This window comes from Morus notabilis, unplaced genomic scaffold, assembly GCF_000414095.1.
Source record: "Morus notabilis unplaced genomic scaffold, ASM41409v2 Scaffold85, whole genome shotgun sequence".
Classification (NCBI taxonomy): Eukaryota; Viridiplantae; Streptophyta; class Magnoliopsida; order Rosales; family Moraceae; genus Morus; species Morus notabilis.
The window spans coordinates 195,917-212,690 of NW_010362624.1; the positions used below are offsets into that span (position 1 = coordinate 195,917).

A 16,774-nucleotide genomic window follows, 5' to 3' on the forward strand; every position below is an offset into this window, starting at 1 on the left:
TCACGATCAGATTTTGACAACATCGCTCTCCGGTGCAATCTCATCTTCTAGGGAGAAGATCCACTTGAACAAAGCCATATCCAAGCGAAGAAATTCCACAGACATCGCGATTGTCGATTCTAGCACGATCTCATCGTCTTGAAGCTAGATCTTATCATCGCTGCTCATGTGAGCCAACGATATGCGAATTCTGATTCAGGCAAGCATCATTGGCGGTGAGGCGAGGAATGTGGAGATTTGTGGATTCTCGAGAACATCTAATGATTTTGATTTTGTGGATTTTTCGTGATTTTTACATTTTCTGATATATGAAAGTTTTGGTAGATTTGTTTGTATTTTTCAGTTTTTTTGTTGTTGTATTTTTTGAATATAGTAAATACTATATTTACCAATAAATATTAGACTGAATATAATTTATGATCTAATAAATATTATATTTATTAGTAAAAATTTTACTGAATTTAGTATTTACCGTTAAATACATTATTTATCGTGAAATACAGTAGTTACTATTTACTGACGCAAGCGGTCAAATTTTTAAATAAATAGAGTGTTTATAAGTAAATATATTATTTATCGATAAATACAGTATTCAGTGGTTGTCGAAGTCGGTCGTCGAATTTTCAGATAAATATGGTAAATATAATATTAACAGTAAATATGATATTTATCAGTGGCCGAAGCCGTCTGTTGGATTTTCAGATAAATATGATAAATACGGTATTTACTAGTATATATGATATTTATAGGTAAATACAGTATTTATCACTCTATGAAGCCAGTCGTCAGATTTTTAGATAACTATAGTGAATATGATATTTACTAGTGAATATGGTATTTACCTGTAAATATAATATTTATTAGTCACCGGAGCATGTCGCAGAATTTTTAAATAAATATGATAAATACAGTATTTACCAATCGTCATAGATGACCGCCGGTGACGGTTACAAGAAAATGACTATCGGCTGCTGAATAATAGTCAACGGTTGCCGGAGCTGGACATGACATTTGCTGGTAAATATGATATTTACTGGTAAATATAATGTTTAATAGCCGCCGAAGTCAGTGGCAGGATCTTTAGATAAATACGGTATTTATCGGTAAATACTATTTTAAACGGTTGCCAGAGTCAGTGGTTGAATTTTCAGATAAATACGGTATTTACTCGTAAATATACTGTTAAATGGTCATAAGAATCAGTGCCTAAATTTTTAGATAAATATGATATTTACTATTATATACGATATTTATTAGTAAATATAGTGTTAAACGGTCACTGATGTCAGTGGCCGAATTTTTGGGTAAATATAATATTTATTTGTAAATACAGTATATATTGATAAATACGATATTTACCTATAAATACAGCATTAAACGGTCGCTGGAGTCGTGGTCAGCTTTTCAGGTAAATATGATATTTACTAGTAAATACGGTATTTATCAGTAACTACAGTGTTAAACAATCGCTGAAAAATAATTACCAGTCGTCAAAAAACAGTCATAAGTTGTCAAAAAATGGTCTCCAATTGTCAATCCCGGTCATCGTAGACTTGATTATAATCTACTTATTTTAAAAAATATGTTATAATTTACTAGTTTTTAAAAAATAAATATTTAAAGAAAAGAGAGATGTGGGAAAAAAATAAATTTTTTTAAAATTTTAATAATATTTAAAACTTAAAATATCAAGTTATAATTTATTATTTTTAAAAAATATGTTATAATTTACTAATTAATTTACCGATTATGCTATTTCGCTCTTTTATCTCGAAAATTAATAGGGTTCTCCGGTCGGCCCCGCCCTCGCCCTCGCCCTCTCTCTCTATCTCCTTCTTCGCGTCTCGCTCTTCAGTCTTCACCACTCGCTCTTTAGTCTTCACCACTCGCTCTTCTTCTTCTTCTTCTTCTTCTTCTTCTTCTTCTTCTGACGGCGGGTGAAGCTCGGACGCCGGCCGACTGAAGCTCCGACGGTAAGTCTTTAATTCTCTCTGTTTCTTTCTGTTAGTCCTAGATTTGTGTTTTTGTTGTGGGTATTTCATCCTTTATTATTTTCTTTTCTGAAACTGATACTCCAAATTGGAAAACCCTACTCACCTTTAGTTTTAATCTCTTTCAGTTTCACACTTTCACTTATCGGCTCTCTCTCTCTCAGACTCAAACTAACAACCTTTGCCCAGTGATCTCCTTCGGCGTCTCTGAGTGAGGGTCTCCTTGCTTCTAGTCAACTCTGATTCTGGTGAGCGTTATTCTTATCTTAATTGTTGATAACTCTGTTTGTTTCCTCGTGGATTTTCCATTGTTTCGATTTTTTGTTTCAATTTTTTTTGTTTGAGTGTTTTTTTGGTGATGCGGCTTGTTTGATTGCCGAGAACAAACAAAAGCATATGATGCAGAGTTGAGTTTTTTGATTGTTGTGTGTGTCAATTTTCTTTTTAACTTTTATAATTTTTTTTTCCATTTGTTTCTGTCTCACAAATGAAGTTTAAAGGTAAATCTCGAAATCTTCTCTGGTTGATGAAATGACCAAATTAATAGAGCAGAACAATTAAAGTAGGCGAGAAAAATCGTGCTAGCGCCCCAATCTAACAAGGACTGATTTGATTACTTGCTGTTATATGGAGAGTAAGACAGCGTAATCTTTTATTTCATCTATATTTATTGGTGCTATTATGCTATACGAAGTATAAAAGGAAATTTGAGATTCTTGTATTTTGCTCTACTTTGTATGGGGTTGCTAAGAAAATCTTACATTTTATCTTCATGTGTCAAGTTCTTAAATTTCATACCTTAGATAAACAAAAATATCTATATCTCTGTAAATTTGCCATGATATGGGTGGTTTTCATACGCCTGAATCCTGATATTTTTTTCCGCTCTTATTGGCGATCAAAACCAGACAAATGGAAAAGACAAGCATACTTGTGGCATGTGGCCTTACCAACATGAAGCTATTATGATTTACAAGCACTTGTCATCAAGAGATTATACGGGTACAGTTGATGCAGAATCAAGAATTTATGTGAATACGAAAGCCAGGGAATAGAAATCAGGTAATACTATCCCTTGATCATTAAAAAAAAAATGTATGTATTGTTGTTTAACATGGTAATTCTGAGGCTAGCCCTGTTTTTGGTAATTGTCTAATTGACGTGCTAAGCCCTTTAAACTACAAGTGATGTCATATTAGTTAAACTGCTATTTCTCTCAATTTGCAGATTTGACTTTCATGTTCCTAATTTAAGATAATAAGAAAAAAGAAAAATCATCGCGTGTTTAACACCATCAGCAATATGAAGCTGATTCTGTTTTTTCATCAGTTATCTGTTCTTTTTTTTTCCCCTAAATTACCGTTGCAATTTGAAATGCCAATTTTAACGCAATCAAGAAGTTGCTCAAAGAAAGAAATTATATGTTGGAATTCATAGAGCATACAGTCTAATTAACTCCCCATGTTTCCAATTCTTCATTTTTGTTTGTCCACCATCCTGTGTTGGTTTCTTTAACTTGATATCATATATAATATATGTATAATCTCTCTGTATCTATCCTCAATCCATGTAGTATTTTGATAAGCAAGAAATTGTATTGATGGCATTCATTTTTTTTAATGTTTGTATTGTACAGAGCAGTTAACAAATCAAACCTCCTCCAAGTTTGGAAGTGTGAGAGAGTGGGAGACTTAGAGTGGATCTTGAGAGGAAAATCAAATCAAATTCAGATTGAGATGAGATGAGCCAATAACAGCCTAATTGTCAAGCCACTATTATCATGGCTGACGCTCAGCCTCAGCCTCAGCTCTCATTTCCGGCTTCAGCCTCCATGGCCTTCATGCCCCAAACTCAAACTCAAACCCCGGTTTCTTCTTTCCCACTTCAGCCTCAAGCTCAAGCTCAAGCACACACTAACTATGCGGATCAAGCTTTGATCCCTTTTCCTACTCCTCAACCTCCCGCTCCGGCTCCGGCGAGTTCTTCTCGTACGTCTTTTGTATTTCTTCCCATCTTTTTCCTTTTCTGTTCAATTATAGGTTTATGCAATAATGAAAGCAATGGATTATCTTTTTAGGGTTATGGTTTTTTTTTTTTTGTTTGACTTCCTTTATGCTTTTATTTTAGGGCTTTATTTTTTTGTCATTTGATTTCCTTTTCTTTTTTCTTTTTACTTTTTCTGTGAGGTAGGCTATTTATAGTTCTCCGTGTCTTCTCCCCTTTTTGGGTTAATAAACAATGGATTTTAGACCACTGTGAATGAAAGCTTAACCAGTGTCTTAAGGCACTTTGGTTTGCTTAATTTTCAACAAGTTTTTGAAACAAAGGATTTGTTATTATTTTTATGTACATAGTTCATCATATTGCTTACATATGTATCTTGAACAATATAAATAGGCAAACCTGAACATCTAATGCACAAGAATCGCCTCCAAGAATGCACTCACAAGTTGAACATACCATTGCCCATTTATCAAACCATTAATGAAGGATTTGAACATGCCCCACAGTTTAGAGCAACTGTATTAGTTGATGGTGCCAAATATACTTCTCAAAAGACCTTTTCCACTCGTAAAGCTGCTGAACAAGACGTTGCCGAACTTGCGCTGAAGTATATATCCCAGAAAAAGCCTGATGATGGATTTCCACGGGGATTTCCAGATGCATTGCCTCTTATTCACAAGGTTAGTTTTTTTTTTTTTTTTTTTTTTTTCTTTTCTTTTCTTTTCTCAATGTAAATCTCACATAGCATTTTCTCTTTATCTAACTACTTTTTCTTCCTCAATCAGTGCTCCTGAAATGTTTATGGTAAAATGCTTGACAACTTTTCAAGTTTCCTTTAATCAAAGAAAAAACTGTCAAAGTGAAGGTCGCAAACTATGCTCCATACGTCACTGAAAATTTAACAAAGCTCCTTTAATATTTTATTTTTGCACCTAGTCCCCCAAGTCTTGCATTTTACTATTGCTTGCTAGGTGAAGGGGAAAAAAAAGAAAAAAAATGCATAAATGAGGTGCAACTTTCTAGTGGTTAATGCTAAGTAAGATTTTGTTTCCTTTTCGTATTTCTGGAAATTACACTAAAACTGTTCCATACTTATTTATTTTAGCAACTATTGGTCATTATCGATGTAGTGGTTTAACTAAACCGTTCTTGATTATTTTTCAGGACACAGTCTTTTGCAAGTCTATCTTGAATGAATTTGCTACTAAGATGAGTATGGAAATGCCTACTTACAACACCATTAAACCCGAAGGATTGCTTCCGGTGTTCAATTCTTCTCTGGTTTTCAATGGTGCTTCATACACTGGTGGTGCCGGTAAAAATAAGAAAGAGGCTGAACAATTGGCGGCTCGTACCGTTATTTTGTCACTTTTGGGTACCTTGACTACATTAGCAATTACAATTTTGTTTTGAGAACGCTTGATTCTTAGGAGAAAATGGTGTCTTCATGCGTGGCCATATTATGGCTGACTAATTGAGGATATTGCAGGTGATTCTAGAATGGGGAGAGTTCTTTATGATATCATTACATCTAAAGTCAAGCTCTATGCTGCGTTGCATAAGGTTAGTAACCTTAGCACTATTCCTTCAATGGCAAACACGACGCATTGTTCTGAGGGCGTGCCTGGTAAAGATGTTGGAGCTGAAGCCAGTTTGGCTGCTAACAATGCTCTAATAGCTGCTAGTAGTCTCCCAACAGTTGTTGATAATGTTGTGGCTGGTGCCGTTCCCGAATTTGGAAATGGTGAATTCCAGATAGTTGGGCCACAACCTTCTTTTGGAGTAAACAATCTACTTGTGCAAGCCACTCAAGCAACTGAATTTCCAATTGCTGCAACAAGTGTTGTTCCAGACTCTGGAAATAGGCCGCCAAAGCATGAATTCAAGGCACAAGAGCCAGAACACTCTTTTGGAGCAAACAATCAACCTGAGCTAGCCTCCCAAGCAACTAAATTACCAATTCAATTTGTGCATCCAACTTCTGCACTTTCTATGGAAACTGGTCCAAGTTCAAAGAAGCGCCGTAAGAACAAGAAGAAGGCTAATAAGAGATTGTGCACTGGTGCTCAGTGAGTTTTCTTTTCTTCCCCAAACTTTTACTTCTGGTGTACACTTTGTAGGGATTTAGTGTCCTGAGATTTAAATTTGCCTAAAAATATTTTTATTGCATAAGTAGATTGTGGAAATCTGGATCCTTCCTGATCTCTAGGGGTCCGGATTTTTCTCTAATTTGAAGGATATTTGCCAGCTGTAAATTAGATGTCAAATAGCCTGTTTTATTAGTTTCCTAGAATAAAGAATTCTTGTAGTAACTTACCAATTCCCATTTAAGTAGTTTCCGATCTTTAGTCCTTTAGTTCTACTATATATATTCTTGTAATGTTATACTAGAAGATCAATGAGAAATTATCAATTTCACCCTCAATTTCTCACATGGTATCAGAGCACTCTCCGAACCTCTAAAATTTTTCTGATGCCCAAGTACGAAATGGCCGGAGAAAAACAAACCGAGACCTCCTCATCTGAGGTTTCATCAAAACCCGAAGCAGCCATCAGAGGCAGCCAAGACGGGCAGCCAAGACGGGTCTAAATGTGTTCAAATTCCCATCACCGGACACAAATTAAATGGGACTAATTATCTCCAATGGTCACAATCTGTCAAGATGTCCATCTGTGGGCGAGGAAAAGATGAATACTTCACCGGAGAGATCGTTCAACCAAAGGATCCAAAATACAGAACCTGGAAGGTGGTAAACAATTTGGTAATGTCCTGGTTAGTCAATTCTATGACCAATGAAATTGGTGAGAATTTTCTTCTCTATGACACGGCACAAGAAATTTGGGAGGCAGCGAAGGAATTATACTCCAGCAAAGAGAACACCTCAGAAATCTTTGAGGTTGAAAGTATCCTTCATGATCTTCGGCAAGGGGATCTTAATGTGACTCAATACTATGGCATTCTTACTCATCATTGGCAGCGGCTGGATGTGTTTGAAGAACATCATTGGGAATGCCAGAATGATGCAAAGAAATACAGGGAAATAGTTCAAAAGAAAATAATATTCAAGTTCCTCATGGGACTTAATAAGAATCTTGATGAGGTTCAGGGGCGAATACTGGGAATGAAACCCCTGCTTAGTATCCGGGAGGCCTTCTCTGAGGTGCGAAAAGAAGAAAGCAGGAAAAAGGTGATGATGGGAGATGTTCCTGCTACTCCAACCGTTGGTCAGAATTATGCCCTAGCTGCTCGAGGAGTCCAACATCATAGCAGTGACAACCGAACAAAGAAGGGAAGACCGTGGTGTGAGCACTGCAGGAAACCTAGTCACTCTCGAGACACTTGTTGGAAGATTCACGGCAAACCTGCGGATTGGAAGCCATCCAGGAATGTTCCTGACAAGAGAGCCGTGGTAACCATGCTTCAATGGAAGACGGATCTTCTCCTCTAGAATCAAGTCCTTTCACCAACGAACAACTCGAGACCCTGCCGAAAATGTTCACTCAGCAAAATACAATCCATAATACCATTGGAACAGGATCCGTAGCACAAAAGGTAATCACTTTAGTGCCCTTACCGTAAACTCGAAGAACTCAAAACCATGGATTGTAGGCTCCGGTGCCTCCGATCATATGACAGGAGATGCCTCACTGTTCCACAAGTACAATCCATGCCAAGAGAACTTTACAATAAAAATAGCCGATGGATCTCTCTCTAAAGTGGCCGGAACAGGTTCCATTATCATTTCAAAGGACCTCACTCTGAATTCAGTCCTCTATGTTCCGAATCTGGATTGCAATCTTTTGTCCATTAGTAAGCTAACTCGAGAACATAACTGTGTTGCTAAATTTTCTGCAAATCTGTGTGAATTTCAAGATCTGATTTCGGGGAGGACGATTGGCAATGCTAAGGTGTGCTCCGGACTCTTCCTTCTTGAGGTTGATGGATCTTCTAGAAGACAAACTCATAATGCAGTATGTGTTGAGTCAAATAAATGTTCCGTTCCTTGTGATAATTCCAATAAAGATAATGCTATTATGTTGTGGCACTATCGATTAGGTCATCCTAATTTTTTGTATCTTCAAAAACTGTTTCCATCCCTATTCAGAAATAAAAATCCAACAATGTTTCAATGTGAGGTGTGTCAATATTCAAAGCAATACTCGTGCATCTTATCGTATTCTACCAAACAAAGCATCTCAACCTTTTTTGATGATTCATAGTGATGTGTGGGGGCCATCTAGAATAAAAAAATCACTGGCACTAGGTGGTTTGTATCTTTTGTGGATGATCACACAAGAATCACGTGTTGTTTCTTATGAAAGGGAAATATGAAGTTGGACCAATTTTTAAAAAATTCAATGTCATGGTTCAAACCCAATTTCAGACAAAAATACAAGTGTTAAAAACAGACAATGCAAAAGAATACTTTGAAACGACTCTGGGTGATTATCTTGAAAGTCAGGGAATTGTCCATCAAAGCTCATGTACCAATACACCCGAACAAAACGGGATTGCCGAAAGAAAAAATTGACACCTTTTGGAAGTTGCTTGATCTCTCATGCTCACCATGCACGTTCCAAAATTTTTCTGGGGTGAGGCAGTACTAACAGCTGCATATCTAATAAACAGAATGCCATCTCGAGTCCTGAATTTCCAAACACCTTGTCAAGCTCTTCTTCACTCATTTTCAAATACTCGTATTTTATCCAACTTTCCCATAAAGGTCTTTGGATGTTCCACGTTTGTCCATATACCTGCCCAACATAGAAGTAAACTCGATCCAAAATCACTCAAATGCATCTTTATTGGGTACTCTTCAAATCAAAAGGGGAATAAATGATATTCACCTGTCACTCGAAGGTTCTATAACACCATGGATGTCACCTTTTTCGAGCTACAATCCTATTACAAAATTGGTATTCAGGGGGAGAACTATATATAGGAATACCAATCTTGGGACATCAATACCTCATACTCATCTAGAACTCCCTATCCAAACATCTCAGAACCTGTACTCATCCAACAACCTGAACCCGAGTCATTTCAACACCAAAGTCAAAATCACCCGGAGTCATCTCAGCAGCAAAATCAAGACCCTACTCCAGTCACTCACACTCAACCTGAACTTCGTTCTCAGATAGAATTCCAAACACCTCAGGGATCCAACCGTACACCGCTTGCAACAAATGAGTTCCGTGTCTACTCTAGGAGGACAAAAACTCATGAAGGAAGAGAGCGCCAGCCACCTGATCAAAACCATGAATCCAATCCGAACCATGAATCTCAGAATTCACCAGGTAACACTAATCCTGATCTCGCACCTGTCAATTCTCCTATTGATGATAGACCTATTACCTTGAGAAAAGGAAAAAGGTTACACGGATCATCCAATCTACAATTTTGTCTCATATAGAGGATTGTCACCCAATCACTATGCCTTTGTTAGCAATCTTGATAAAATACAGGTTTCGAACTTAGTACATGAAGCTCTCAAAGTACCTGAGTGGAAGGCAGCTATTTTGGAGGAAATTCAGGCACTAGAAAAGAATGGAACTTGGGAGATTTTGGAGTTGCCAGCAGGAAAATGCCTAGTTGGCTGTAAATGGATCTTCACAGTCAAGCACAATGCGGATGGCAGTATAAACAGATTCAAGGCACGACTTTACTCAATCTTACGGAATTGACTACCAAGAAACATTTGCCCCTGTAGCGAAGCTCAATACAGTTCGAGTATTACTCTCTCTTGCTTCCAACCTTGATTGGCCACTATATCAAATTGATGTGAAGAATGATTTCCTCAACGGGGACTTAGAAGAAGTCTACATGGAGATACCACCAGGATTTGAAAATGGAATATCATCAACCAAGGTCTGCAAGCTCAAGAAGTCTCTATACGGCCTAAAACAATCACCAAGGGCATGGTTTGACATGTTTACTAAAGCACTCAAGAAGGTTGGGTACGATCAATGTCAGACATATCACACCATGTTTGTCAAACATACAACCTCCAGAAAAAAGGCAATACTCATTGTGTATTTTGATGACATCATTCTAATCGGAGATCATCATGAAGAAATAGTCAAACTCAAAAGTTTTCTGGCCAAAGAATTTGAGATTAAGGACTTGGGGACCCTCAAGTACTTCCTCGAAATGGAGATAGCTTGATCAAGAAAGGGAATTTCAGTCTCACAACGAAAGTATGTGTTAGACTTGTTGAAAGAAACTGGGATGCTTGGATGCAAGCCTGCCGACACTCCTATGGACCCCAACTCAAAACTTGGAAGAAAAGATGACAGTGCTCTCGTTGATAAAGGGAAATATCAAAGGTTAGTTGGGAAACTAATTTACCTTTCTCATATTAGACCAGATATTAGTTTTGCTGTTAGTATGATGAGTCAATTCATGAACAACCTGACAGAAGAACACATGGAGGCAGTATACAAGATCCTAAGATACTTAAAAATGACACCTGGTCAATGACTGTTCTTCAAAAAGACAATAAACAGGGAGATCGAGATCTACACCGATGCAGATTGGGCTGGATCTATTACAGACAGAAGATCAACCTCAGGATACTGCACATATGTCTGGGGAAACTTAGTTACATGGCGGAGCAAGAAGCAGTCAGTTGTGTCTCGAAGCAAGTGCAGAGGCAGAGTTCGGGGTACTAGCTCATGGCATTTGCGAAGGAATGTGGTTAAAGTGGGTACTCTGTGAACTTAAAGTTCCCATCACAAAGCCGATGAAAGTATTGTGTGATAATCAGTCAGCTATCAGCATAGCAAAGAATCCCATACAGCACGACAGGACAAAGCATGTTGAGATTGACAGACATTTTGTTAAAGAAAAGATAGAGACTGGAACAATGTTACTCCTATACATTTCAACTAGTCAACAGACAGTAGACATTCTGACTAAAGCTGTGACTAGAAAGATTTTTGATGAACTTAATTCCAAGCTAGGTTTGATCAACATCTACAACCTAGCTTGAGGGGGAGTAGAAATCCGGATCCTTCCTGATCTCTAGGGGTCCGGATTCTTCTCTAATTTGAAGGATATTTGCCAACTGTAAATGAGATGTCAAATAGCCTGTTTTATTAGTTTCCTAGAATAAGGGATTCTGGTAGTAACTTACCAATTCCCATTTAAGTAGTTTCCTATCTTTAGTCCTTTAGTTCTACTATTTATATTCTTGTAATGTTACACCAGAAGATCAATGAGAAATTATCAATTTCACTCCCAATTTCTCACATAGATGAATTTTACTCTGCAGTTTGATTTGGAGGTCACTACACTTTGAAGTTTGTTGTGCTACTCATAAATATAATTACTTTTTCTCGTGATGTACTTTTTCAACTTCTAGTGATAGCAGTAAGCTGATGGAATTGTTTGAGTATGATATTAGTTTTGGTTCTTGAGTCTAAGGTTGTAGTTGGTCACTTGTTCCTGATATTTTAACATGATTACTTATCTTGCCTTCCAAAATCTATGGTGTTGAACTGTTTCAGGTCCTAGGGGCCATAAATAGATAGATAGCAGCTATGTATATTATGGAAATTTATATTCTGCGCCCTTTTTGAAGGTTAATTTTTAGGAATAGAGTGCATTTTCAACACGCTATCACGAATTTACCAGTCCACCGTTTTGAACCACTGATTTCTCATTGTGTTGGTTTTAATAATCTTATTCCTTCTAGTTCATCACTACTACCTCTAGGTTGCAGCAATATCCATCTAGACACGACGTTGTGTTGGGATGAAATACTACGTGTCCTGCATGGACATAAATTTCAGATGGATGTTTTCTTTTATGATTAGAAGTTGTCCCCATTAATGAAACCTAATGGTTGATGAAGCTCATGTCACAGGGCTGGCTTTCAAACTCAAGCAAGGCTGCAATCGGTGGTAGATCATTAGGATAATGACCCAGCCATTGTTGTTTCTTAACTCACTTTTCATGCATCTAGCCTCTCACTCTACATTTCCCAGATTATAGATGTGGCTTGTCCTCTGCATCTGCACTTCTTTTTGTGGAATTCTTCATGATCCAAGAAGCACCAACTCTATGTCCCATAATCTAGCTAAATGTGTTTTAGCCATTAGTTACATTGACGTTCTCAGTATTTTTGCCTCGTTCTTGTGGAGTGCAGAACAATTTGATTGAATCGTTTTCTTTTAGTAGCTTTTGTTAGATCTCTCTTTTTCTCAGTTGCATGCTCACTGTGACTGCATTGCTGCCCTAGGTTCCAAATGCCTGCGAAATTTTAATTTTATCAGACTGTTAATGTTATATGTGAACTATGCACGTTTTCTGTATTGCTTTTTTCTTGAATACATACGCACACACGAATATATAATATTGCAGAATTGAAGTTGTCTAATTGGCGTTTAAATTTGCAGGTTGCCGATTGCTCCCATGCCTTTAAACCAATCTCCGCCTTGTTCAGTGGCACAATGACCGGAACCAGTGTGAACATGTATCAGTAGCATTTGGCGCGGATCAAACTTTTCATTTGTTTCTGTTGTATAATAAACCTTGTTTTCTCGGCCCGGCTGTTGTAATCTTAACTATACCGGCTATTGGAATCTTAACTATACCGGCTGTTTTGTCTTCCTTTTCATCTATTTTTGAACCGTTGTAGTTTTGTTGAGATCAGACATAAATTTGGGACAGCTTTATCTCCACCATAATGTACGTACTTATTGCCTGACTTCTCGTTCTCAGCTCGGTTGTCCAACAGGATTGTCACTGCACTTTGTTACTAGTCCTAGAAGTGTTGAAAAGTAAACAAAAAAAATCAACTGCCCTGCGTATTTCAATTTTCATGTGAATCATATTATTGCCAAGTACGATGATAATGGGTTCCATTAACATTTCACACTTGTTTTAGTGGGAAACTTCTTAATGTTCTACTTCCTTTCATCTTCTAATTATTTGATTGAGAAAATTACAGATTCTATCTCTTAAAGTATCTGACTTATTAAAATTATTTAAAAAAAAAAATTCTCTTAACTAGTTTTAATTTAAAGATAAAAATATATAGGTTAATGTTAAGGGGTAGAAATAAAAATAGGGTTCTATTTCAAGAAGTATTTTTTAAAATTGCCCTTATTGATTTGCTTTTTTAAGGCGTTTGGTATGTAATTAATCTTAAAGGTGGGACTACTTATCTGCCAAGAATAACTTACTGTGGGAGATCATTTGCCAAGAGAAGTGGAGTTCAAAAAAAAAAAAAAAAAAGGTGGGACTACTTATCTGCCAAGAATAACTTTCCTGTGGGAGATAATTGCCAAAAAAAAGGGGATTTAAAAAAAAAAAAAAAAATTGTGCATGGAAAGATTTTTAGTTCCTTATTAATGAAATCAAGTCGTTTTCAAAACGTGATTTAGATTTGTGTTTAATGTTTGTCATCATTCGTTGAAGGGAAAACCCTTTCTAATGCAAGTAGTTTTGAAGGCCAACTAAGCGTTATCTAACTTTTTCTCCAATAGTTGGACAACCGTTTTGGATCCTCCATTGTCATTATCAAAAAAAGTTCCGGTCAATCTTAATCCACATAATCTGTGCTTTTCTCAAGTTGCTTGTACAAACAAAAGATTAATTACTGGAATTTGTGAATATTTATTTATGGCTATTTGCATGGAAATCATGTCGAGTCGGACAACATTGGAATCAATTTAAGTAACACGTATTTTAGTGGGAAACATCTTATAAATGCTTTTCCTTTTCATCTTTTCATTCATTATTTGTATCTTTTTTGCATTTTCACGTATAAGAACAACTTAGCGTGGGATGATTATTAATTTGCCAAAATTATTCAACGGATAAATAGCTTGGAGATATTATGGAATCTTTTATCTTGTCCATAGAAAGATGGTTGGTTCCTTGCCAGCTAAAAGTCATTCTCCAAATTGGGATTTTGTTTATAGTGTTATTTTCACTATTCCCATAAGAAAACAGCTTGACAATCTTCCATATCCCAGAACCCCACTAACTGTGATTTGTTTTATACTTTTTTGTGTTCTTTCACTATTCCAATTGAAGAAAGACAATCTTTCATATCCCAGTACCCCACTAGCTATGATTTTGACGCCCATCCAATCACGCTCGTTTATTTTTAGCAACACGATTCTGTATATCATGATCATTGTTATACTCTACTCAATGTGTTATTTTGACCAATGGCCGCTAAGGATATTATACATTTCTCCCACTTTGATTTCTAACTCTAACTAATACAAACATGCTGTACAAGAATGAGACGTAAGAGTTCTACAAAAGATAAAATGGTGTAAAAGACGAGCAAATCTTTAAAAAATATATATATATATTCGAAAAAGAAAAGAAAATTACATCTAGACTGAACGACACAATCTAGTTTTTATTTTGTATATGGCCTTTTAGGATTTTTTTAAATTTTTATTTTTCAATAATCTTAACAATTATTTTTTGAAAGAGCATGGATCATAATTTTTTGATGGAGAAAATTCGGAATTGGGAGGATGAAAAAATAGAGAAAAACAGAAAGAGGGTTTGAGGCGTATATGAATACTTTCCTTTAAGGTTTTATTTGCCCTCACTTCTCAAAGTTTGCTAACGAGTTTTAAAATGGCAAATTACCCCCAAGATACAACAAACCCTTGAACACAATATCCAGCAAAAATATTGAGTTCCAGAACAATTAACAATCTGTATTTTCTGAAGTCCATCAAATAAATACAGGGATGCATCCATCCTCTTTAAGTGTTACAACCTTTCACATAAAGATACATTTTCAATTTGAAGGTTATCTTTTATACGTGATGCACTTATATCAATAGTTATTTCTATTGTTAATAAGTGCTCAGATATGTGAGAACAAATAGATGCAATGATTTGAGACCTTTTCAGATCACTAAAACACACGAAAACACATTTTCTGTTAACAATTTGCGCTGCAGCGCCCAAGAAGCGCGCTGCAGCGCACGCTGCTGTGCGCTGCAGCGCGCGGGCTTAGCAAAACAGACCCGAAAGGTCTGTTTTGCGCAGGCTGCAGCGCCCAAGAAGCGTTGCAGCGCGCGCTTGTGTTCGCCCACTCTTCCCGAATGTGTTTTAAGCCAATTTTTGTGATATCGAAATTGAGAGATATATTACAATCTCTCTAACAATCCCCCACTAGATTGTAATATTTCTTCAGAATTAACAACGATAAACACATACATACATGAAGGTATCTTTCGATTTAACCTTTACTTAGTGACTATACTTCAAAGTATTCACAAGACAATAGTGTGCTTTGCATTAAACTTTGTCTCTTAAGCAAATACCGGAAATATATCACATATGTGTTATCCCAGATTTAAAAACTGTTCCAATCGTTTAGTACTATTCCGGCCTTGTGCTCTATCTTGGATTCATGAACATTTACAAGACTAAACCAAGGTCTTGTTAGGAACGGCACCATTCCTTATGTTCACTTAGGTGAAGTTCGAATTATATCTCTAGCTACTATGAGACTCGAACTTCATTACGAGTATAAACTCAACCTCAAACACGTAGCTATTTTTACACCGATATCCTGGAAGGGACTAATTAAAGTTCAGTGTTAACCCGGTCACATAACAATAATTTGTTCTTACCAATTTAACTATGGAATAACAGTACAACTATTATATAGTTGGGTTACCATCATTGGTGACTCTTTCAAAGAAAGGTTTCAGTCTCATTCCACTAGATGTTTCTTTGACTAAGTCTCTTGAAAGACCTTTCGTCAAAGAATCCGCTAGGTTCTTGTTTGTCCTAACATAAATAATATTAATAACATTGTTTAATATATTCATGTCTCAAGCTAATATGTCTAGATTTTCCATTATAAACCTTGTTATAAGCTCTAGACAAAGTAGCTTCACTATCACAGTACAAAGAAATAGATGGCATCGGTTGTGGCCACAACTCAATATCAAGCAATAGATTTCTTAGCTATTCCGCTTCTTTGCCTGCAGCGGCAAGTGCTATAAACTCACTCTCCATCGTAGAGTGAGTTATGCACGTTTGTTTCATAGAAGCCCAAGAGACGACTCCTCCTACAATAGTGAAAATCCACCCGGATGTAGATTTATTATCACTTGCACTTGTTATCCAACTTGCATCCGAGTACCCTTCAAGTACGGTCGGATAGTCATTATATGACAAACCCAAGTTAATGGTTCTTTTAAGATAACCAAGTACTCTTCCAATTACATTCCAATGTTCGATACACAGGTTACTCGTGAACCTAGACATTTTGCATACCGCAAATGCTATGTCGGGTCTTTTACAATGCATAACATACATTAAGCTACCGATCGCACTAGCATATTCAAGCTGTGCCACCGCTCTGCCTGCATTCTCTAGTAATTTAATACTAGAATCATATGGGGTATTTGCTTCTTTAAACTTCAAATGATTGAATTTAAGAAGCACCTTCTCAATATAATGAGATTGACACAACGAGTAACCCCCACTATGCTTCCTCACTCTTACGCCTAAGATAGTATCTACTTCACCAAGATCTTTCATCTTAAATTGTGAAGTTAGATATTTCTTGGTATCATTTACCCCTTGCATGTTTGTTCCAAAAATAAGCAAGTCATCAACATATAAGCATATTATCACACCAAAAACAATTTGTAAATTTAGAGTATAAGCATTTATCCGCATTATTATGCTTAAAACCATGAGATAAAATGACATTATCAAATTTCTCATGCCATTGTTTTGGTGCTTGCTTTAAACCATAAAGTGACTTAACTAACTTGCA

At 36.5% G+C, this 16,774-nt stretch overlaps 1 protein-coding gene across 2 annotated transcripts; it reads left to right on the plus strand.

The window, feature by feature from the left end:
• Positions 1–1,777: 1,777 nt before the first annotated feature.
• LOC21393002 (double-stranded RNA-binding protein 1) lies at positions 1,778–12,703 on the plus strand. 2 transcript variants are annotated; one of them, XM_024168515.1, is made up of 8 exons: positions 1,778–1,973; positions 2,120–2,239; positions 2,900–3,053; positions 3,628–3,979; positions 4,389–4,675; positions 5,160–5,370; positions 5,485–6,064; positions 12,396–12,703. In XM_024168515.1, exons 4-8 carry the CDS (start codon positions 3,772–3,774, stop codon positions 12,451–12,453), a joined length of 1,344 nt encoding a protein of 447 aa, XP_024024283.1. In that variant the 5' UTR covers positions 1,778–1,973; positions 2,120–2,239; positions 2,900–3,053; positions 3,628–3,771; the 3' UTR covers positions 12,454–12,703. The 2 variants fall into 2 exon arrangements, with proteins under 2 accessions (XP_024024283.1, XP_024024284.1); XM_024168516.1 differs by having other exon boundaries at positions 2,156–2,239.
• Positions 12,704–16,774: the final 4,071 nt, after the last annotated feature.